General features: G+C 37.1%; 1 protein-coding gene across 1 annotated transcript in view; it reads left to right on the plus strand.

The window, feature by feature from the left end:
• Window positions 1-10,749, plus strand: part of LOC138693468 (uncharacterized) — a 63,853-nt gene extending 53,104 nt beyond the window's left edge. The window contains exons 3-5 of the mRNA XM_069817449.1: window positions 2,685-2,764; window positions 8,871-8,975; window positions 10,338-10,749. Of these exons, the coding sequence (XP_069673550.1) occupies window positions 2,685-2,764; window positions 8,871-8,975; window positions 10,338-10,456 (304 nt within the window). The 3' untranslated portion in view covers window positions 10,457-10,749. The remainder of the gene's footprint in view (window positions 1-2,684; window positions 2,765-8,870; window positions 8,976-10,337) is intronic.
• The last annotated feature ends 14,539 nt before the right edge of the window (window positions 10,750-25,288 follow it).

The raw sequence follows: 25,288 nt of genomic DNA on the forward strand, positions 1-25,288 counted from the left end.
CTCTAGTCTAATGGTAATGATTTTGAATTATGACTAAATACCGGTATCGAATTATAAGGTTTGAATATATAATTATAATTAAACTAGGTATCGATCAAATCCCAGCAGAATTAATACAAGAGGGTGGAAGGGCATTATCTAACGAAATTTATAAACTTTTACTTGCTGTTTTGGAAAAGAAAATTATACCAGAACAATGGAATGAGTCCATAATTGTATATATTTTTAAGAGGGGGGACAAGACTAACTGTGATGAATTTCGAGGAATTCCACTTTTGTTGACGTCGTACAAAATGTTGCCCAATTTTCTTTTGAGAAGATTAACTCCGTACGTATATGAAATTACTGGGGATAATTAGTGCGATTTTAGGCATAATAGATCGAATATTGATAAGATTTTTTGTATTCAACAGATAATGGAGAAAAAATGGGAGTATAAGGGTGCAGTGCATCACTTATTCATAGATTTCAAAAGGGCATATGACTCGGTTAAGAGAGAAGTTTTATATAATATTCTTATTGAATTTGGTATTCCCAAGAAACTAGTTTGATTAATTAAAATGTGTCTCAGTGAAACTTACAGCAGATTCCGTATAGGCCTACACCAGTTTCTATCTGATGCTTTTCCAATTCACTGCGCGCTGAAGCAAGGAGATTCACTATCACCTTTACTTTTTAACTTCGCACTAGAATATGCCATTAGAAAAGTTCAGGATAACGGTTAGGGTTTTGAATTGAACGGGTTACGTCGGCTTCTTGTCTATACGGATGACGTGAATATGTTAGGAGAAAATCCACAAACGAATAGGGAAAACACGGAAATTCTAGTTGAAGCAAGTAAAGCGATAGGTTTTGAAGTAAATCCCGAGGAGACAAAGTATATGATTATGACTCGCGACCAGAATATTGTACGAAATGGAAATATAAAAATTGGAGGTGGAAAAATTCAAATATCTTGGAGCAAAGTAACAAATATAAATGACACTCGGGAGGAAATTAATAGCAGAATAAATATGGGAAATGCGTGTTATTATTCGGTTGAGAAGCTTTTATCAACTAGTCTGCTGTTAATAAATCTGAAAGTTAGAATTTAAAAAACAGTTATATTACTTTTTGCTCTGTATGGTTGTGAAATTTGGACTCTCACTTTGAGACAGGAACAGTTTAAGGGTGTTTGAGATTAAGGTTCTTAGGAAAATATTTGGGCTAAGAGGGATGAAGTTACAGGAGAATGGAGAAAGTTACACAACACAGAATTGCACGCATTGTATTCTTCACCTGACATAGTTAGGAACATTAAATCCAGACATTTGAGATGGGCAAGTCATGTAGCACATATGAGCGAATCCAGAATATAGTGTTAGTTGGGAGACCGGAGGAAAAAAGACCTTTGGGGACGCCGAGACGTAGATGGGAGGATATTATTAAAATAGATTTGAGGGAGGTGGAATATGATGATAGAAACTGGATTAATCTTGCACAGGATAGGAACCGATGGCGGGCTTAGGTGAGGGCGGCGATGAACCTCCGGGTTCCTTAAAAGCCATAAGTAAGTAGGTGGGTAAGTAAGTAAGTAAAAATTATCTTTAGACCAGAGCCATTTCCCCCACTCCTTGTTGTACTTTCTGCACCTTTCATATTTCGGCATCTTTGACATAAACGTTGTTATCACAGTTAAAGGAAGCAACCAAGTGAAAGAATCTGCTAATTGGCCTGCTAAATCGCTGAATTCCCGCTATTATTAATGAAAGACTTACTGCTTAATATTGTTTCTATAAATTATCGAAGTTTAGAAATGAAACATAGAAATGGATTTAATGCATTTTAAACTAAAAATTTAATTGATAATAAAATCCACTTATTAAATCCATTAAAGTAATAAAGTTATTTGCATTAATTCCACTTAATTATGTTACTAAACATCATTATAAGTCACAGATAATACACATTGTAGATCCCCCTGCCAGAGCCTGGGAAGTTTTCTACGAACCTTGAAAGTTACTCTACCAACTTTTGAAAATTAACGGGACTGCAATAACTGACGAATGTTTGCGTTCTGAAGAATATTACGTAGGCCTATAAGAGATCACAGTCTTGTGAAAATAAAATAAATAAATTTGTTTCATAATTTTAACATTAAAGATGCCAGAAAAGTAGCCAGGTCGCCGAATGGAAATTTTTGTCGTCATAAGGAACATAAAAGGCGCCAGAATGGCGACAAGTAGCCACATTTGGCAACTCTGCTCACTATACATTCCTGCGGTTCTCAAATCAATTTTATTGGTACGTTACACTTGATCTCAATGTACTATCTTAAAACGATAAATAGTGTTAATAAAATAAAATACCTATGTTTTATAATAGAGGGGCAATGAGAAATTCTTCACTGAAGAATTTTGTTGGCATAGCACCTCCAAAATAAAGAAATTTATAATACTGAAGTTTTATAGGACGTCAGTTCAACGAAAGCATTGAAGTTCTATGTGAGGTTACGTGTGCCTTAAATTTTGAGAATAAAATTGTCGGTAATCCTTAAGAATTGTGGAATCAAATTACACACTAGAAGTTAAAGCACACATTCTTGTCTCGTTATGGCTCCCCTTTTCCACCACTTTGAATTATTTCGCTCGAAATATGATCAAATACTGGGTGAAGTTATTCAATTGAGGTTCATTTGTTTGCAGGAACGGTGAGATTCTCATCTCCAACGCTTCAGTGCAGCTCGATGAAGATCGCAATATAAAGATGACGTTCTTAAATAGCCGTAAGTTAACAAATTTTCTGCAGTTGGTAGAGCTGTAGACGTCATATTTTTATATAGGCTATTCTTGTTAATTTACATTACTTACGAATATCACGACGAGGAATTATTGATACGTAGATATATCTCTAAAATGCGACGAATTTGCGGCACGGAATATTTTATATCATACCCAGGTAAAATGAAATGCTGTCATTTCCAAATTAATACTAGATTTTGTGTATAATATAGATATGCACAATTCTGTATTTAACACATAATTGAGATTCGAATAATTTCAAGGGAAAAATTGTCCCGGGGCCGGGTATCGATCCCGGGACCTCTGGTTGAACGTACCAGCGCTCTACCACTGAGCTACCCGGGAACTCCACCCGACACCGCCTCAACTTTTCCCTTTATATCCACACAATTCGCGTGGGCTGACGAAACGCCAGAGACCCACAACGAGTGCACACAATCTCTGTGTGACTTGGAATTGTGGTTTTCTGTTAACGTACAGAGTAACGTATATATTATGCAAATCTAGTCTTTCAGGTAAAGCTCCCTGTAAAGCAGATTTGAATAATTTCAAGGGAAAAATTGTTCCGGGGCCGGGTATCGATCCCGGGACCTCTGGTTGAACGTACCAGCGCTCTACCACTGAGCTACGTTCCCGGGTAGCTCAGTGGTAGAGCGCTGGTACGTTCAACCAGAGGTCCCGGGATCGATACCCGGCCCCGGAACAATTTTTCCCTTGAAATTATTCAAATCTGCTTTACAGGGAGCTTCACCTGAAAGACTAGATTTGCACAACATAATTGAGAGTTCGACATTCTAGTATTAGAATCGCTGCGCGTCCGATTTGTAACATGGTGTATTAAATTGTGTAAACTTGTCCCATCATTTGGTAGCAGGTTTTACCACTCTCTATCTCTGTTTTCAATTGTATTTCTTTAATTGAGGGTAGGTTCTTCTCGTGAAACTACCTCACATCCATATCCGGTCCTAGTGTTTCCATATATTAAGTACCGGTAATAAAAATACTGAAGAGTCGATAACAATAAATCCTTTCCTACAGTATAACAGCAGGAACCTTTTTTCCCCATCCCCAGTAGACTACAACTTAAATCTCGTGTCATGGCTCTGTTTTGAACGTGTATTGTGTTGTGAATTTTATATATGGAAAAGAAGGCTAGTTGAAGTGCTATAAATAGATGCTGTGTGAACAATCCAAGCAATTTTTGTTACGTATATAGGTGTTAAGTCATAAAGCAGCAGAAATCAAACACTAAGCCATTCATAAAGAGTTAATATCTGTCCTACTTTAAAATCAAATTAGATCAGGACAAAAATTTTGCTTCACATAAATCATGATGAAAATTGCGCAGAAAATCTAAGCTAGTGGCACAACGGGGTTCTTTGATCTATACCAGGCACGGTGGGATGTCTCCATTATGGCCAAGTACTGATGGTGTTTAATAAGATATAAGCCTTCATTAGGAAGAGAAAGAAAAAATAATTTTCCTAAGGTATGTTTGGAATTTTGTGATTAATTTCATATTGTTGCACCAGTATCTACAGTTGAGATTTTACAATGTTTTGCAGTGATTTGCGCATTTTAAAGTGAACCAAAAAATTTAAATCTACTATATATTACATATTATCCTCGTGACAAATGTCCCATACGTGATACGAAAAAGTAGTGTAACCAGATTTCAATTCAGCACACCAAAATTTTGTTTAGAGACTTGTTTAATCCTGTGCCGCAAAACAAAAATTTAATTTCGTAAACTTATGTATTGCATATAATGCGATTCTCAAAATATTACCCACGCTTTGGAATCATTATATAGGTCATTTTGAGCTGAAAATGTCATACGAACGTGGATACCTACAATAATCATTAGTTTTTTATTTATTTATAAAAATCCTTATGTCGTATTGTGAAACCAGACTTGTAACTTTTTGCGTCTTAATACAAACAGTGGGGCCTGTACTAAGAGAAATGTGCTTCCGTTATGATATCAAGTACGGAGGGAGGGTTAGGATAGGCTGAATCTGGTGACATCAGCAGTCGAGAATTAGGCCTAGCTGACTGGCCTGGACCCGGGACGGACGAGTCCTTACATTTAGGCACGCTCTTGGCCCATTGTGCGGCCTTTATATGCGATGATTGTCTATGACTTAGTTGTATAATCGCGAAATAAAATAATGTTGAAATAACTATTCGTGGAAGAGCAAACTGTAGCATAAATCCAGTACCGTGTTGTATTTGTAGACGGTGTTTTGTTTATAAAGTGAGTTCACAATAGTCTATTAGTAATTGTTAAAATAATTCTGAACTTACTGTCACGACCGGTACATTGTCTGCAAAATTTATTAAAGACAAACGAGTAAATTGAAAGTAATTGAAAATCAAAACTATAATATAGAACATAACTTAATGCTGAGGCCACACAGAACGATACGCTATGTACGCGATGTTCACTATATCTAGTGCCCACAATGAAAGCTGTGATTTTACGAAACTCTTCTTTCTACCTGTTGCAGGGGGGGGGGGCAAAAAAACAATGTGATCTTCTAACTAAACGGTTAGAAGTCTACAGTTACATTATTTAATGGCCAGACAATTACCTACAGAAATACTAAACGTAGGTCTAATACTGATAATATTATATTACAATAATGCCTAATGAATGTTCTTCAAATTTAATTTCAATTATATAGAAAACTACAATTTCTGTAGAATGATGACAATCTGAATTATTTTTATTGTCTTTCGTGAGTTGGAGATTAATTTCGACACGCTTAAAGCAGTGTCCTTTTCAGTCTGAATCTCACAAGAAAGTCTCCATAGTTACACTCCTTTGATAGATGAGGTCTCTTCCTTAGCTATTCTCTTTTGTTTCCGCGTTCTCAAAAATGCAATATACAGTAATTTATCTTTACTATCAGAAAGACTTATACCTAATGCTCCTGCCAATTTATAAATACTTATTTTGTGGATAACAGTTTTAAATCGACCGAAAACATGACATAATTTATTCGGAAGATATCCTTCGAATAATTCACTATTCTGAGTTCGTAACCACGGAATTTGTTTCAACAGGACTTTATTCTGTGTTCAAATTACTGGGCTAAGTCCGACAGGAGATCTAGGTGACATTCGTAAATCCGACGCTGGCAGGTAGGCCATCCTGCCTCAGCCCCCTGACAAGAAGCAGGTTCCTTTCCATTGACGAATAGTCTAGTCTGTTAAGAGTCTGGGTCCCGGAACCTCAAGCTCTCCCTTACCATCCGACGCTGACAGGTGGACCATCCTGTCTCAACCCCTCATAGAGACAGGTGCCATCCGCATACGATTACCTGATTAGCCCGGAACTCCAAGAACTTCGTGTATGAGCATCGGAAACCCATACTATCCCCAAGATGATAGATTAAATGACAGGGAGTTGGAGAGTTTTGGTAGAATGATAAAGGAAAACGGGAGTACCCCGAGAATAAATTTCTTCACTGTCTACTTTGTTCATCACAAATTTCATATAAGCCTGGGAGAGGTTCGAATCCGGGCCGCATGGATGGAATGATCTTCCATTCATGCGTTCTAGCACTTGAAACATAGACGCGGCTGTGAGTAGGCTGAACATCAGCATTTCGCAATCTTACATTGTAAGATGTCTCTTTATAGACCAAGCAATGTATGTATTATCAACAGGATGGTTCAGCCCCTTATTTTCTTGTACACAGCAGTTTACCTTGTATATTAGACGAAAGTACGAAAGTACGAGAGTAGTTCCGAAAATATGTTTCGCGTATTTGTATCTTTTTCATTTTTTATTTTAGTGGGTTATTTTACGACGCTTTATCAACAGCTTAGGTTATTTAGCGTCTGAATGAGATGAAGGTGATAATACCGGTGAAATGAGTCCGAGGTCCAACACCGAAAGTTACCCAGCATTTGCTCATATTGGGTTGAGAGAAATTCCCGGAAAAAAACCTCACCCAGGTAACTTGCTCCGACCGGGAATCGAACCCGGGCCACCTGGTTCCGCGGCTAGACGCGCTAACCGTTACTCCACAGGTGTGGATATTTGTATCTTCGGAAGTAATATACGCAAGAGGAAATTGTATCGTTTGCAGTTCAAGGACATTCGTGTGTCACTGAGTGTCATGTGATCGCACCTTCCGGACCGCACATGCACAGGAGTAGACTGAAGCAAGGGACTTCTGCGGAGTGTATGCCCACACTATTAGAGTTTGCGTCACAATGGCTGAGAGACGTGCGTTACAGAACTGGACGAAAGAGGAGCTTAGGGCGGTTGTCCGCTATGAATGGCCACATGACACGAGTGGTACGACAATCCATATGCGGCTTTTTGAGGTGTGTGGTCTGGACGTGATGTCGGAGCAAATGGTTCGGCGATGGTGTTAGCAGTTCTGTGATGGACGTGACAGTGAAACAGACGAACAGGGGCCTGGACGTCCAGGGACATCGACTACAATGAACGTTGAACAGAAATGCGGTAACATCGCGTTTCACTTCGTCGTCGCTGCTGTATGGTGTCCAGACAGGTCCCCCTTCAAAGCTGAGTACAAGTCATAGTCACTGGGCGCGAATTCAGGTCTGTAGAGGGGATGATCCATGCTTTGCAAACGGAACCTCTCCAGAAGAGTTGCTGTTGCTGCCGCCTTGTGGGTTCTTGCGTTGTCATGAAGAAGCACAATACTCGACAACAACAGTTCCGGTCTCTTTCGTCGAATATAGCTTTCAACTGGCTCATTGTATCGTTGGACAGTCACCGTCCTTTCACGAAGGAAGTCTAGCAAAAGAACTCACTTTGCGTCCCAAGAGACAGTCAACATGACCTTGCCGGCAGACGGGGTCATTTTGAACCTCTTCTTGACCTGGGATATTATATGTTTCCATTACATGAAGGCACATTTTGTCTCCGGATTATGGTGATGGACCTAACTCTCGTCCCCGTAACAATGCGGAACGAAAATTGATTGTCTTTTGTGAGCAAACAGAGTTCTTTTGTTAGATTTCCTTCGTGAAGAGAGGGTGAATTTCCAACGATACAATGAGCAGGTTGAAAGCTACTATTCTACGAAAGAGGCCGGAATTTCTGTCGTCGGGTATTATGCTTCTTCATGACATTGCAAGACCGCACACGGCGTCAGCAACAGCAACTGTTCTGAAGAGGTTCGCATGGATCTTCCCTCGCTCCTTGATTTCCACTTGTTCTCAGCCTTAAAGGGGGAGCTGTCTGGACATCATTACAGCAGCAACGACGAAGTGGAACGCGCTGTTAACGCATTTGTGTACGACGTTCATCTCTGTAGTCGATGTCTCTGGACGTCTAGGCAGTTGTTCGTTTGCCACACTCACGCCTATCACAGAACTGCTGACACCATCGTCGAACCATTTGCTCCTACATCACGTCCGGACTAAACACATAAAAAAGACGCATATGGATTTTCGTACCACCCGTGCCAAGTGGCCATTCATAGCGGACAACCGCCCTAACCTCCTCTTTCGTCCTGTTCTGTAACGCACGTCTCTCATTCATAGTCACACAAGCTTAATGGTGTCACCATAAACTCTTCAGAAATCTCTTGTTACAGTCTACTCCTGTGCATGTGCGTTCCGGACGCTTGCAGTCACATGACACGCAGTGACATTACTTCCGAAGATATAGCCTACTATTATTTTCGGAACTACCCTCGTACAAACAAGAGAACGATCACTTGCACATGTTGTGAATGCAGCCGCGTTCACAAGCCGTGCCGAGTTATGAAATTCTGCGTGCGCTATTCACATCTGTGCGGTCAAATACGTTGAAGTAGAAAAGAAATATTTTGGAATCTGTTATCGGACTCAGGTATGCTTGATTTCTGTTTAACTCACGATCTTTAATTCTGCTCAACCGCTTCTACTGTCTTAGGATTTGAAAAGCCGTAATTCATCTTCGAACCTACGGCCATATGGCTTTTTTTGCTTAAAATGCCCTATAGAATTTTACCCTAAGCGTGGATCATACTTCGTAAATCACCCTCTAATTTGAGAAATACGAAAACTGTTACTATGGTGTGTTCCTTATCCAGCGTCCACTGACTTGTCTGTTTGCAGCAACCGAGTTGAGCGGGTATTCGGGAATTTACCACATCCTAGCTTGGGACGAAGACAAAGGATACGTTATTGCTGGTGGATGTCCGACAGCACTGAAGAATGAGCGTAAGTACTTTAGATAGATGATTAACTTGTGGGCGAAGTAAACTCTTGTGTATGCCATGATGACGATGATGGTTATGACGACGTTGATCGTTGTTTTAAAAACTTACTTTACTTGTGCAGGTAGGCCTACTTACTTTATTTATCTTAAGTACTTATTAGAAATAATCAAATGGTACTCACCATTATGTAAGCAGATTGAAGTGTTCATACTTTTCTTTTAAGAAGCAATAGGCTTACATATAAAAACGTTTTTTTTTTTACCTGTAATTGATTTGAACGGCTGCGAAAGATGAAAGGTCTTGGAAAGTAATTTTAAGGTATTAAGGTATGACTTGACACTTAATAATCATACTTATGACACTTAATAATCATACTTAAAAATCTAACCTGTATAATTTTGAAAATATTAATACACAGAATATTCATAAAACTAAGATAACCAAAGTGAAATATATAAATCAGCTCTGTTAACAATAAAAGGAAGTCGTAGTTAGTGTAGCGATTCTTTTTACGAGTTCAAATATCTGTTGCAACATGATAGATTTATTATTCTTTTTTATATTGCTGTATTTTAGTTACTGCAGGGTATACAGTAAAATATATCATGTGACGAGTTCCAAGTATGAAAATTGTATATTTATAGGCTACTTCTTGTTAAGAAAGTTGAATATATTATTATTATTATTATTATTATTATTATTATTATTATTATTATTATTATTAATACTCTCTTATTAATTTTGTGGAAATGTAAGATTCATTCATTCAGTGTTCTGCCCAAGAGCAGATCTTTCACTGAAAACCTAGCTTCCTCCATTTTTTCCTATATTCTATCTTTTTCTTGGTCTCCATATATGATCCATATATCTTAATGTCATCTATCATCTGACATCTTCTTCTGCCCCAAACTTTCCTCGAGTTGACCATTCATTCCAGTTAGACAGTTTCTTCTCAGTCAGTAACCCAACCAATTATTTTCTCTCCTCTCTACCAATTTCATCATCATTCTATCTTCACCCACTCTTTCCAACACAGCTTCATTTCTTATTCTGTCTGTCCATTTCACACACTTAATTCTTCTCCATATCCACTTTGCAAACGCTTCTAGTCGCTTCTCTTCTCTTGGCCGTAATGTCCATGTTTCTGCCCCCATACAATACCACAATCTACACAAAGCAATTCACTAGTCCCTTCCTTAATTCTTTTTCCGGAAGTCCGCAGAATATGCCACTTTTTATATTAAAATCTGCCTTTGCCATTGCTATACTCCTTTCCATTTCCTGGCACCAGCTCAAGTTATTGCTGTTGCGTTTAATATTGTTCATATTAGACTATAATAATAATTATTATTTTGTTTCATAGCTATAGTATGGATCGCGTACAGGCTGTATCCCCCATCGGAAGACAGTCTGAAAGCCTCTAAAGCCGCTCTCAAGAAGACGGGTCTCAAACTGGAGGACTTCCATGAGCACTGCGAGTAACAGAATGGCTTACCACTTCCTACGGAACCCACATTTAAGGGTTGTCCTTGAAAGCAATGGCAAATTAATAAACTAGAATCAATACACTATACTATATACCAGTGTTTTCCAATCTTCTTCAAAATGTGGCGCTCTGAAATGTATAGGGAATTTAAAATGCACGGCGCACTCATATAATTTAAACCAGGATGGGGAATTTTCATGCTTTTAGGGGGAAATGAGGACTATAAATACAAATAAATGAGATACATGTATTTGCTTTAATAGATGAAATAAAGTGTTTTCAATTTTAATATATGAATTATTTCTGAATGACAGGGGGAATGACAGCGTGATGAATGGTGAAAGGGCGTATTGAAAAAAAAAAGAAGATGGTCGAGAAGCACCGAAAGAAAATACACATTATTCACAAAGAACTAACAAAACTTTTTGTGTTTTCATTTGAAGTTTATGATAGAAATGTAAAATTTAGCGACAGAAAATTATTGGGGTTTTACTAGTTGGGTCAGAATTGTTTACTACTTAGGTCCCGAAATGTGGAGTAAGCAGTAGGCCTAATAGTTAAATCCCGAGTGGAAAGAAGGGTTGTACTAGTTGAGTCTCAGAGCATGAAACATTTTCCTTTCCATTTTATGTAGGCTTATGACTACCGTAAGGTATGGTTAAAAATGTACGTAAGAAGATGCACAATCACTATTAGCCTACTAATACTCTCGTGTCTTCGGCAGAAATTTTTAAGACAGTGCCTTTGTGTAGTCAGGTCTACTGATTGAATTTGAAATTTTGTCGTTCATCTTCTTTCGTATAAATTCCCCCTTTATCAGTATGACATTTCTCGTCTCTCTTGCTGGACTCCTAATATCGATGTATGTGTCAATCTGGATTTTTAATGCCTCTGTATTTTGAAAAGTGTTAGGATGAGTTGTATAGAATAAATGGTTCAACTTTGCATGAAATGATTCACAGCTGTTTATTCTTCTTTCGACTGTTCGTTTGAATTCAGATCATATTATTCGTGGAAAAGCAGCACCAGATTTAATATGTTTTTCTAGTATGTTATCTGTAAGTTTCTGCACTCTTTGATCTCATTAAATCATCTCTGAAACAGTCGTCTATTTCTTGCGGTGACAGAAATTGAAGGCCAAAAGAGCACATAAGATATGCTCCAATATCTGTATTGTTCTTGTATTCTGGTGTTAAACCTACTTCCTGGATATATGCTTTCAACTTTATCCTAAATGAATTACATTTGAATATCTGGCCATAAGTCGACATGACACTGTGTATAGCCTTTTCAAACTCCATATACACTCCTTTAGGGTTAAATGACTAATAGCAAGTTCAGTTTATTACATTCGATCACCAAGCTTCTCAAAGTGTCGATATGTTCTTTAAAGACGTTCCTCGTAATAAACAAAATGCAAGGGACAAGTAGTGGTGGTTACGAAGACCATGAACAGTCAAAAGTTGAGTGAACATCTTTGGAGCACATTTAAACGTTCCATCTAAGAATATTTTATCCACACTGCATAAATATTTCAAATTGAGTATGGCTGGAAATACAACAATGTGTTTATCATCTTCATTAACAAGCAAAAATTTTCATTTTGAATAGTTTCAATAACATACCTTGCAATTCTCTATGATCTTAAGTTAAACTTTTCGGAATCGTTGGTTGCAATAGTCTTCTAGCACAGTGCATGTTTTTTTCCTAATTAACTCGGTATCATGTTTATTAAGTGTTGCAAATAACTTTTGTTAAGTTCACTGTGTAATAATTTACAGGTTCTTTCACAAGGTCATCTAAAAGTTTTTTTTTTTTAAGCTTGTTACTAAGAACTTGCCTGTTTAGTATTGCTGCATATGCTTTATCATGATTGTGCATGCGCGCGCACAAACACACACACACAGTGTTCTGCAAATGACAGGTCTTTCAGTGCAAACCCAGCATGTCGTTCTATAACTTGGTTGCTTCCATTAACTTAAAGAATCGCTTTGCAGGATCGCAACACAAATTGCCATTTTTCGATATTGTTGGTTAATTGTTTCTCAAATAAATACTTGGAACCATCTATTAGGTATAGTACATTATTATTATTATCATTATTATTATTATTATTATTATTATTATTATTATTATTATTATGAAACTATTGAGATAATGGGTACAAGTTATAAATGTTTAAAACTAGAAGAAACGTGCTTCCTGATGAGGCAAAAACATTATTTATCAAATTTTGAGGAACTCTGACATTTCTAGAGTCGAAGAATAGCTTAATGGAAAACATAAATGTAAATATATAAAGACCTATACAATTTTTTTAAAGTAACGCATAAATGTAGTTAAAATAAATTGTGTCTTCCTTCTTGCCTCAGTTACTGTGTACTTACAATGTAAAGGTTATCTAAACCCATCCGTTGCATCCATTTGTTTTATCATCAAACACGATAAACATATACATACCTTTATTCATAACATTTAATATCCGATACGAATAAAGTACATAATACTTTCTGTAATAAATAATATGATATGCATTAGGTCAACTCCTGGACTTAAAGTAAATATGGATTGTTTGCTGCATAAACTTCACACAAATCACAAACATGTAATTAATTAATATGTATTAGGTATTAAATATATACACATTTACTCTGTAACATCATTGCACATAATGTTAATAAAAACATAAAAATAAATATATAGGCCTATACAAGTGTTTCTACTGTAACGCACAATTGCAGTTCAAATTGTATTAGGGTATTTTGGACAACAGCTCAAATACCTATGTCTAAACTTGTATTTAGAAAGTAATATTTTTATGGAAACAAAATATTTTTTGCGACTAATCTTGCACGAGTTAGGTCATCGAGAACATTTATAAATGCATCCCATAGTATTTTGAACATCATCTGACAGAGCATATGTTTACGTAAAATTTAATTTGTTTTCTAAAGAAGCTCTATGGTGATGGTTTGACGAGGCTAGACATAGAATGGGTACCTATACTTCGTGAGGAATCCTTTGGCCATTGTGCGCCCTATATGCGCGATATTCAAGTCCGATAGGTGACCTAGGTAGCATTCGTAAATCAGATATTGACATGCGGATCATTTGTCTCAGCCCCTGATAGAGGACGGTCCCATCCGCACACGAGTAGGTTTCACCTATTTACAAAACTTTGAAGTTTACCTTGCATTTAAATAAGAAGTCAAGTTTTTATGGAATACGCAAAATTAAAAACCAGCTTCGAGAATCCTTAAATCTATTGCTTGACTCTATATTGGAGTATGTCAATGAAAATTACATAAGAGGTCGGCGAAGAAGACGAGGATACAAAACACCTATATTCCCATCAAGAGTTTGGAATTGTTACAACCGTGTAGTGGCTATGTTCCCTCGAACCATAAATCCAGTAGAACAGGGGCTCTCGAACTTTATAAAGGCGCTACCCACTTTTGACGAGACTTTCATTTGCGATCCCTCCCCAATGCCGTACCGGTACTAAATCCCAGTCGAAGAATATAAATCCTTGCAAAATCGAAAATAATTCTAATTTTAATCAAAAACAGTGGGTACCACCCTAATTATGACTAAATTCAACTATATATGATACAACAATTACACGAAACATTAGATACACATCATTTTACTTAAAACCATTCAAATAATTATCTCTATTCGCCTCAACTGGTTCCTGTAATAATTTCAATTTTGCCTGCTTCCTTCTTTCTACGACCATTCAACAATCTTCATCAAGCCACGGTTTCTTTTTCTTAGTTTCATAATAACCTATGTTCTGTTCAGCTGCAATTTTGATATTATTCCTGATATTTTCCTACATGCTATTAACATCTAACTCTTCCTCAACTTCGTAGAAACTTACTAATACGGCAAACCTATTTGAAATATCGACCTGATAATGTTGCTTAGTTTCGTCGTCCTTTAATTTCGGAATATTAAATCTTCTAATATTAACATGTTCCTCTTCTCGCTTGGCTACTGATAGTCTTTCTATTACTTCTCCAATTACCAAATAATGCTCAGAATTACAGTCTGCTCCCCTGAAGGTTCGAATGTCTACTACACTAGTATGTCTTCTTTTATCTATTAAGATGTGATCTATCTGGTTATGTGTAAATCCATCTGGAGAAGTCCAAGTATATTTATGTATAACCTTATGGGGGAATGTTGTACTTTTGACAATTAAATTTTTTGATGTGGCTAAGTTCACTAACCTAATTCCATTATCATTACTAGTTACGTGTAGGCTCTCTTTTCTAATAGTCGGTTTAAAAATATCCTCCCGTCCTACTTTAGCATTGAAATCTCCTAGTAAACTTTTCATGTGATATCTAGATAACTGATCAAAAATGTATTCCAATTCCTCATAGAAGCTATCCTTTATATTGTCGTCTTTCTCTTCTATACGGGCGTGAGCATTTATAACTACGATATCGCACCATCTATCCTTAAGTACTAAAAACGATAACCTATCACTCATAAACTCAACGGTTAGTAAAGATAAAAACATTAGAGATTTATATAAGGGAATAAAGGAAATTAAGAATGGTTATCAGGCAAATGTAAACGTGATCAAGGATGAGAAGAGTAACTTGCTTGCAGACTCTCATTCAATCCTGAACAGATGGAAAAACTATTTTGGGCAACTACTAAATATACATAGGCCAAATAGAAATGATCGGGACGAAATAGAAATACAAACTGCTGAGCCATTATACCCGAACCCACACTTTCTGAAGTCGAAATTGCGATAGGAAATCTGAAAATTTATAATTCTTCAGACATCGATCAAATTCCAGCAGAATTAATATAAGAGGGTGGAAGCGCTTTATCTAACGAAATTTATAAGCTTTTACTTCCTATTTGGGGAGAGGAAATTTACCAGAACAACGGAAGGAGTCCATAATCGTACCTATCTTTAAGAAGGGGGACAAGACTAACTGTAGTATCTTTCGAGGAATATCACTTTTGTTGATGTCGTACAAAATTCTGTACAATATTCTTTTGAGAAGATTAACTCCATATGTAGATGAAATTATTGGGGATTATCAGTGTGGTTTTAGGCGTAATAGATCAACTATGATCAGATATTTTGTATTACACAGATAATGGAGTACAAATTGGAGTATAAGGGTACAGTGCATCATTATTCATAGATATCAAAAAGGCGTATGACTCGGCTAAGAGAGAAGTTTTGTATGATATTCTTATTGAATTTGTTATTCCCAAGAAAATAGTTCGATTAATGAAAATGTGTCTCAGTGAAACGTACAGCAGAGTTCGTATAGGTCAGTTTCTATCAGATGTGTTTCCAATTCACTGTCGGCTAAACCTAGGAAATGTACTATCACCTTTACTTTTAACTTTGCTCTAGAGTATGCAATTAGGAGAGTCTAGGATAACAGAGAGGGTTTGGAATTCAACGGGTTACATCAGCTACTTGTCTATGCGAATGACGTGAATATGTTAGGAAAAAATCCACAAATGATTAGGGAAAATACTGGAATTTTACTTGAAACAAGTAAAGATATAGGTTTCTAAGTAAATCTCGAAAAGACAAAGTCTCGTGACGAGAATATTGTACGAAATGGAAATCTAAAAATTTGAAATTTATCCTTTGAAGAGGTGGAAAAATTCAAATGCTTGGGAGTAACAATAACAAATATAAATGATACTCGGGAAGAAATTAAACACAGAATAAATATGGGAAATGCCTATTATTATTCGGTTGAGAAGATTTTATCATCCAGTCTACTGTTAAAAAATATGAACGTTAGAATTTATAAAACAGTTATATTACCGGTTGTTCTTTATTGTTGTGAAACTTGGACTCTAACTTTGAGAGAGGAACATAGGTTAAGGACGATTGAGAATAAGATGCTTTGGAAAATATTTGGGGCTAAGGGGGATGAAATTACATGAGAATGGAGAAAGTTACACAATACAGAACTGTACGCATTGTATTCTTCACCTGACATAATTAGGAACATTAAATCCAGACGTTTGAAATGGGCATGGCATGTAGCACGTATGGGCGAATCCAGAAATGCATATAGATTGTTAGTTGGGAGGCCGTAGGGAAAAAAACTTTTGTGAGGCCGAGACGTAGATGGGAGGATAATATTAAATGTATTTGAGATAGGTGGGATATGAGGATAGAGACTGGATTAATCTTGCTCATAATAGGGACCAATGGTGGGTTTATGTGAGGGAGGCAATGAACCTCCGGGTTCCTTAAAAGCCAGTAAGTAAGTACTTCAAACCATTACCACCGTTGCGCTGCGGTAATAGTTCAATAAAAAATGATAATTTTCATCAAAGAAAGGGCGTTGCAAACTCGTATTTTCAGCATAATTTGTGACGGTATGGGTTTATTTTATGAAACTATTTTTTATCACATGGAAGATGGCTTTCTTAGGGTAACGTGCTGAAAAGGGTTCTACAGTTAAGAACAGAACAAGACGAGAAACCGGAATATATTCAAACCTATTTTCCAATTGAAGAATATGATCCCAAAACTCACTCAGTCCATTTGGCCATTTGAAGGGTACACGGGAAAAACGAACAATGTCACAATGCTGTTAAAGGTGATGTCTTTATCTAATTCACAGTATTACTACAAACTTTAGTCTTATTTTTACCAAAAGTGGTAAAAGAGAATTAAAACCACGGATACACTAATCATTTCCTTCATTTCATGTAGAAACATCAATAAATTTTGCAGTAATATACTGAAATAGATCACTATCTCACCTTTAATGGAAATGTGACATTGTTCGTTTTTCCCGTGTACCCTTCATTTTTATTATATATACTGTTTAAAAGTATATATATGATATTTGTAGATTTCTATCATTCTATTTTAAGCTTCTTTTCTTCAAAAGCAACACTGATGCTTGTCTAAAAGTTTGTGTTATTGTGTATATCACTTGAGAACAAGCTCAGTCCGTCGACCGGTGGATAAAAAAAACTATTAGCCCCGTCCTTTTATAAAAATTGATTGAATGCGGTTTGAATAATAGTTTGCAAAGCCAATATGTTAACATTATAACAGCCAGAGATAAAGTTAACTTTTTACAAAGAAACTTGATTTCTGGTCAATATCATTTGACAAAAACAGATATTTGATTCTTTCCAGTGTATTACAGATCTCATGGAATATTTCGCTACATATTATGATAGCGAATACTGTGTTTTTGCGGACATGCAACGAAGTTTTAACAACTTTTCGAGTAGCCTATATTCCGGAAGAAACAAAAAACGATTACCACAATCATAAAGATAGAGAATCCGTTTTAGGCAGTTGTGTTCAATTGGCTGAAATTTTAGAAACTGTGAAGGAAGATCTCATTTAAATATGTACCTGAAGTTGGAATGTTTAAATTATTCTTTCTTTCCCAGAACGTAGACCAATTTTGGATCAAAAAGTGCAAGGATACTTCGACCTTGCAAAAATACTTAATTCTTAAATTGTTAAATATTGCAACCTCGTATTGATGTAAAATGAGTTTCTCGTCTATGATTGTCATCAAAGCAAATGTGAGAAATCTCCTTTAACTTAAAAATGATATCACTGTATGTGTATGGAATGCTGAGTCCAGATTTGAGAAGCTAATTTGTGAAAAACAGGCATATTAATCGCATTAATTATATATATATATATATATATATATATATATAACTTTATAACTACTGAATCATTTTTTATTCTTATGTTTAATGTTGTGTATGTTTGTTTCCAAATACAAGATAAATGGTAATAAGAAAACTTTTTTACTTATTTTGTAAATCATTTCGCGATCCCTCACAATCCCTTACACAACACACTTGGGGGTCGCGACTCACAATTTGGGAACCGCTGCAGTAGAGTGTTGGCATTGCAGACTTAATCATCTTGGAAGAAAATCGCACCTGTCCATATACACATTCCTAGAAAAATTGTAAAATGAAGTGACTGAAGTACATCTGAAAATTCAGGATCAAGAAAGTGGCGGATCTCGTAGAAAGAAGAGTCGAAAGTACAAACTAGTGGCGGTTCCTCGGGGGAGGGAAGGGAGGAACGTCCTCCTCACATTTTCTTTTTTTTGAAACTAAATACCAAATAAAATATGTACCTTGAAATTCGAGGAAGATTCGATAATTTTTAAGTTCACAGCTATAAGAAAAACTCGGTTGATCGAGTTGTAAACGACGCGCGCTCATGTGCTGTAGAAAACTGTGAGAAAAATGCGAGATTGTTTGTGTGGAGGAAAGACACTCCATTCCTCCTCTACTGCAGTTAACACACATAGACAACAGCGCACTAGCGGCCAGAGAAAGAAGCAGAGTTTTAAAGCAAGTAAATGAACGGAGAGGGAGGAGGTCCTCCTCTGAATTAGTCATGGGAGGGGAAATAGAAACCGACTGGTCGTGCAGCAAGCTCGCTACCGCTGCCACCTAACGATGTTGAATTCAACCGGACTATAACACGTCATCTAGGAGGAGACACAACAAAAACAGTTTTAACCCAAAGCTATGAAAGACACCATGTAAACTTTCTTTTTCAATTATAAATAAAAAATATTATTCATTGCACTTTATATAGGCTACTATTCATGGTTTGAAACTTTCGTGGACATTTGAAAGTTAAAGTCGGGTTTATGTAAAACAAAGAGGAAGTAGTTCTACGTAGTTGGCCCCTGAAATTCACTTCTATTCATTGTTTACTAGACAGGGCAACAACCAAGTTGTCAGTTTTGCACAAATATATTTGAAACTGAAAGTAGGTACGCCAAACTACATCATTTTTAACATAAAAAATTAATCGGCCACCGGCAGCTTTGAACAATAATGATAGTATGACTTTACAAGAACTGACATTCTTCAAAAGTATGTGATACTGAACTTGTAAAATGTACGTGGCAACACAGACCACGTGGGTGGGTGCAGTGTTCTCGCTTTCCTCAGATTATTTCTCATTCCCATTACCATTTCCGTAAAACGGTTCAGGTTACGTGTTAGTAGCTAGTCTCTTCCAACACGTGTGATGCTGTAGTGTGCTCGAAAAATGCTACGAGGTTGTGAATTTCCTTGTAATTGTTAATTTGTGGAATTATTCAACAATGAATGGAAGTGAAATCATAATATATTTTGGACAATTTAGGAAACTCAGTTTACAAGAACTGATTATTGCTATACTGAAGGGAAGCCAAACCCCAACACTACCTGGTCTTACATGTATGCATGTAGGCTAATTTGTAGCATGTTTAATTCAAGAAGGTGTCATTTAGTGCTGTTAATTTCTTTCCTCCTCTTAAGAAATATGCAGGAGCCGCCACTGGTACAAACATACAGAAGATGAGTGGAAACATTTGTTGGTCGTTGCACGGAATACAAGAAACGTGATGGAAAGCTGGATTACCTTCATACCCGGGGACATGCCGTTGCCGGAAATATGTTTTAATAACTCAATATATGTACGAAGTTCCTGGTCAGTTTTTCCATTGCCATACCGTTTCATATGCTTAGATTTCATGTTTAGAGTCGAGATATGGTCATTTTTTCTCATCGTAAACGATAGAGAACTACATTAAAAACCAGATGGCATCACTATCTCAATTTTGAAAAAAAAAAAAAAAAAAAAAGGTCAGTTGGTCAGTTTTCATTTTGACTGTATCAATTCAATATTTCGAACCAAGTAAGAGTCCATTATATGCTGAGTTCGGGTTCCGTACATATATAATGGGCCCACATGATTAACTGTAGGCCTACAAAGGAATCGCAGGGAAAATGTGAAAATTAGCATAAATAACAAGAGTATCAAAGTAAACATCGATAGTTTGACGTCAATGAGAGCATTATTTCCTGAGTTCGAATCTGGTACACTTATAAGTCAATAATGTGTGTATGAAGGGCAGAAAATTAAAAATATTCTTTATTATTTGCAAACGTAACGTTCATAGACCAAATAGTAACAGGCCTAAGTTTGAACTCAGTCAGGATATTGTATTCTGTGTTCAATCCTTGTAGTTTACAGACATGAATTTCCTGAGAAATTGCAGAATGTTTAATATTACAATCTTTCCTACCGGAATACTAATAGCCCATAGTTTGAACCCAGTTAGGATTTATTACCCAAGTTTACCATTCTAACGATACTAAAAAAATTGCAGAAGATGCAAGTCCCAGACTCACCTGTCTTAGACACGTGAGAAATTAATTTCGGTTATTTTGGAAACCATATTCAGTTGAGCCTACTTTACGTTTCCTGTTTGTCTGAAATTCCAGTGGAATGTCTTTCTTGTTTTTCGCATCGTCCCTAAATAAGTTAGTTTACGTTCTTTGAGTTCGGAAACTAACTCCATGGAAGTGAAGTAATTGTCAGCTATAATATTTATGTTATTTCAACAAATAGTCTTCACTAATCTCAGTACTGATTGTCTTGGTTTCTACAGCGTTTTTTTCTTGTGCAATCAGACCTATCCCATCACTGTCTTTCCCAGCATATACTCGTATATATATATATATATATATGCATTCAAGAGATAATTAGTGTTAGCATCAGACAAGGTCATAATTTTCAGCCCATATTTCTCCGACTTACTAGCCATGTAAAACCTAAATTTTCAGCGGCCACGGAAACCTTCTAGCATCTCATCTACAGAGGCATAAGAACATTATTATAGCAAGCCTGGGAGTTTTCAACCATTTTTTGAAAAATATACGACACTGTTGCACATGGATCAATTTCCTTCCTTGTTGCTCGTGTTGCAAAATCATCAAAAAGCAACCAATATATCAAAATGAATGTTCGCCTGACAGAAGGAATGGCACGTAAAATATCCCTTCCAGTACCATCAGTTGCAAACATGGACTCGAGGCTTTCACGGTTTGATTTCAAAACTGCTTTGTAATATAGGAACCCGAAAATATGCCCTCAACTCTACTACATTAGTGTCTCTCAATTCTGTACGAGTTGTATAAGAAAAATTTGCTCTGTAGGAACTAATTTTCTCATTTGTGTGTACAACAATTTCTGTAATCATGTCTTCTGTAAATAAACATTCCCATGCCTGTGAAGGATTGCACGAATTCCCTAAATTTTTAGCTTTTCCTTTCAATGTAGGAACTTTTATTACAATATTGTGTGCTGGTGTTCTGTTTCTATTAGGTTCGGTAGCCGTCCATTTGTACGCATCCTTACCATAGAAATTCAATGAAACACCATTTGGTTGGTTTACACCTTCATCCACTCCATCCGAGTCATAATCTTGTTCTGATTCCGTGTCATGTTCGGAATTATAGTCCAGTTCATTTTCGACTTCACATTCACTCGCATCACTGCCTTCACTTTCATCTACAATACTGTTTACAAAGCGTAGGAGACCAGAATGGAACACTGATACACTTTTACGCGCATTAGTAGCCATACTCCACAATGAAAACTCGTTGGTTGTACATTCACAAGGTGCAGATACACACATAAAGTTGTGGGGTCGAAAAGGATTCCATTGAATATTTTAGCTATTATTGGAAATAAATAACGGTACCTGCTGGTCAATGACACAGCGAATGGATTAAGCTTGACAAAAGAAAAAGGCACACAGAAGATTTAGCGAAAGAAAGCAATGATTAAAGAATATCAGGAGTATATAATTTGCCTGGTATCGAAAAAGACACCACAACTCCTTTTGAAAGTTAACAAGTCATCAATAAATCTCAAATAAAACTGTAATATGCTTGGCATGTTTATAATCATCGTACTCGATCAGTAATACAAAATTAATCAAAGAATTTTCACGATACACAATGCTTAGTAATGGAACTGTTCATCATTTAATAGAACTGCGAGGCGAAATTAGATGTAGAAATTGTCATGACTCAATATAGTGCGGCCAATTTGTCCTGTACAGCGCTCTTTGCGGTACCACCACGAAACACGGCAGATATGAAGTAAGCGCCCGCCGTTGTAAAAATGTGTCTGCTTACAACGTTGTGTATACAGAGGTAAGAGCTACGAATATATATACATACAGAGTATTTAAAAAATATTGCGCATAATTTCAGGTACTTATTTCCCACATGTAGACAATCAAAATAGTTCATTACAACATGTGTCCGGAAATGCTTTATTTCCGAGTTATGGCCTTCACAACATTGAAATTCACCGGAACGTTTTTCTTTCCGCAGATCTTTGCCGTCAAAGGAAACATTAAGAGGGCACTCTGACAGTTCATTCCGAGGCGGAGGTTACATTCAGTGTTGTGTAGGCGTTAGACTGTGCGACATGTATTCAAATCAAGAGCTGGCAGAGATACACTTCATGTTCGATAAGGCGGACGGCAATGCTGCGCTGGCTCGTCGTTTGTACCAGGAGAGGTACCCACAGCGACAATGTCCAGATCGGAAGACATTTGTACGTCTCCATTACCGTCTGTGCGAGTATGGAAAATTTAACTCTCCTGGTTTGGGAAGGGGACGGCCAAGATCTACAACTCCAGAAGTACAGGAGGAGATTCTGGAGGCTGTGAACATGACTCCTTCTATCAGCACACGAAGGGTAGCGTTGCAAGTCAATGTTCCTTATACGACTATCTGGAGACTGTTGAAAGAGTATCAATTGTATCCTTATCATTTGCAACGTGTACAGGCCCTGTCACCAGCAGATTACCCTGCACGAGTTAGGTTCTGTCAGTGGTTCTTGCAGCACTGTGGTGTAAATCCGAAAGCCTTAGTATTATTTACAGATGAAGCACAGTTCACACAAATTTCCACAATCAGCATGTATGGGCATATGAAAACCCACGTGCAACTGTTCCATCTCATCACCAGGTGCGGTTCTCCCTCAACATGTGGGCCGGTATCATTGGTGATCGATTAGTTGGACTCCATGTACTTGTAAACAGACTTACGGGGCAGGCGTACACAAACTTCCTGGAAAACACCATACCTCATGTTTTAGAAGACACTCCACTGATCAATCGTCAACACATGATGGCGCTCCTGCACACTTCAGTCGTACGGCTCGCCGGTACTTGGATTGAAGGTTTCCTGATCGATAGATAGGTAGAGGTGGCCCAATTGCTTGGCCTCCACGCTCACCTGATCTGAACCCTCTCGATTTCTACTTGTGGGGCCATTTAAAATCATTGGTTTATTCGTCTCCGGTGCCTGATTTGGAATCCCTTCGGAATCGAATTGTGGCTTGTTCTGAGGAGTTTGGGATCGTGTTCGCAGGTCAATGAGACATCGATGTGAGGTCTGTATTCAAGCAGGAGGTGGACATTTTGAACTTCTTCTGTAATGACAACGACCTGCGGAAAGAAAAACGTTCCGGTGAATTTCAATGTTGTGAAGGCCATAACTCGGAAATGAAGCATTTCCGGACACATGTTGTAATGAACTATTTTGATTGTCTACATGTGGGAAATACATACCTGAAATTATTCCCCGTATGTTTTAAACACCCTGTATATATATATACCTGCTGTGTGTGCTACATATAACTGCAATATCGAAAGGAAAAAGACAACTGATATATCATATTTGAGGTAAATTTTATGAAGTTAAGTCCATAGATTTGTTAATAAGCAGTATTTTTTTTCATGCGTAAATATGTAACAAAGCCCGGCATACATACCATGTGTACTACAGTATTTTTCTTTTCTTGCATATTCTCTTAAAAACTAGGAACTAGTAAAACAGAGGGTAATAAATATGAAATGAGACAAAATCTGTCCTTCCGAGAATAGCTTTTTGTGTTCACGACACTTTTTGTGTCCTTCCTTACTGCTTATAGAAGAAGACGATGTGCTGTAGCTTATAAAAGCCACCGACGTGGCTCAGTCGGTTAAGGCACTTGCCTGTCGGTCTGAAGTTGCGTTCGGGCCCGGATTCGATCCCCGCTTGGGCTGATTACCTGGTTGGGTTTTTTCCGAGGTTGTCCCCAACCGTACTGTGAATGCAGAATAATCTATGGCGAATCCGCGGCCTCATCTCTCCAAATACCATCTTGCTATCACCAATTTCATCGACGCTAAATAACCTAGTAGTTGATACAGCGCCGTTAAATAACCAACTAAAAGTAAAAAAGCTTATAAAATGTAGGCCTATTTCGAAGACAAACGATAAAGCAAATAAATGGTTCAATGGCAATGGACTTAAACTAAATACGGATAAAACCAGTTTGCTACAATTCCGTTTCAAACCCAGTGAAAAAATAATTGCAATGAAATATTAAAATTATATTTCGACACTCGCATCCAAAATTCCGCAGAACTTTCGGATAGGCTGTATTGTTGTTAGTATTTTGACTGGAAGGACATGAAAGAACATAATTGAGCACCCAGTGCAATAATGGGGTAAGTATGAATGTATTTTGTAACTAGCCTACTTACACCATTATTTCACGTGGGTGCTCAATTATACACTATTATTACTATTACTACTACTACTACTACTACTACTACTACTACTACTACTACTACTACTACTACTACTAATGATAATAATAATAATAATAATAATAATAATAATAATAATAATAATAATAATAATAATAATAATAATAATAATAATAATAGTCATCATCATCATCATCATCTGTGGTCCCACAGCCCTTGAAGGGCTCAGAGAAACCAGCCGGCTGTTGGGCTCATGTTCACTTTTCCATAATTATACTGTAACAAAAAGAAAACTGAAAGCGTATTTGGTCATGTTCTACCGAAGTTACAAACTTGGAAGCATAGGCGGAGAGAGAACCGTTTCCATGGGAGTGGGGGAGGGGGACATAATGTACAGTACCTCTTTCCCACGTTATAGTTTGATCG

Source organism: Periplaneta americana, chromosome 17 (assembly GCF_040183065.1).
Source record: "Periplaneta americana isolate PAMFEO1 chromosome 17, P.americana_PAMFEO1_priV1, whole genome shotgun sequence".
Lineage (NCBI taxonomy): Eukaryota > Metazoa > Arthropoda > Insecta > Blattodea > Blattidae > Periplaneta > Periplaneta americana.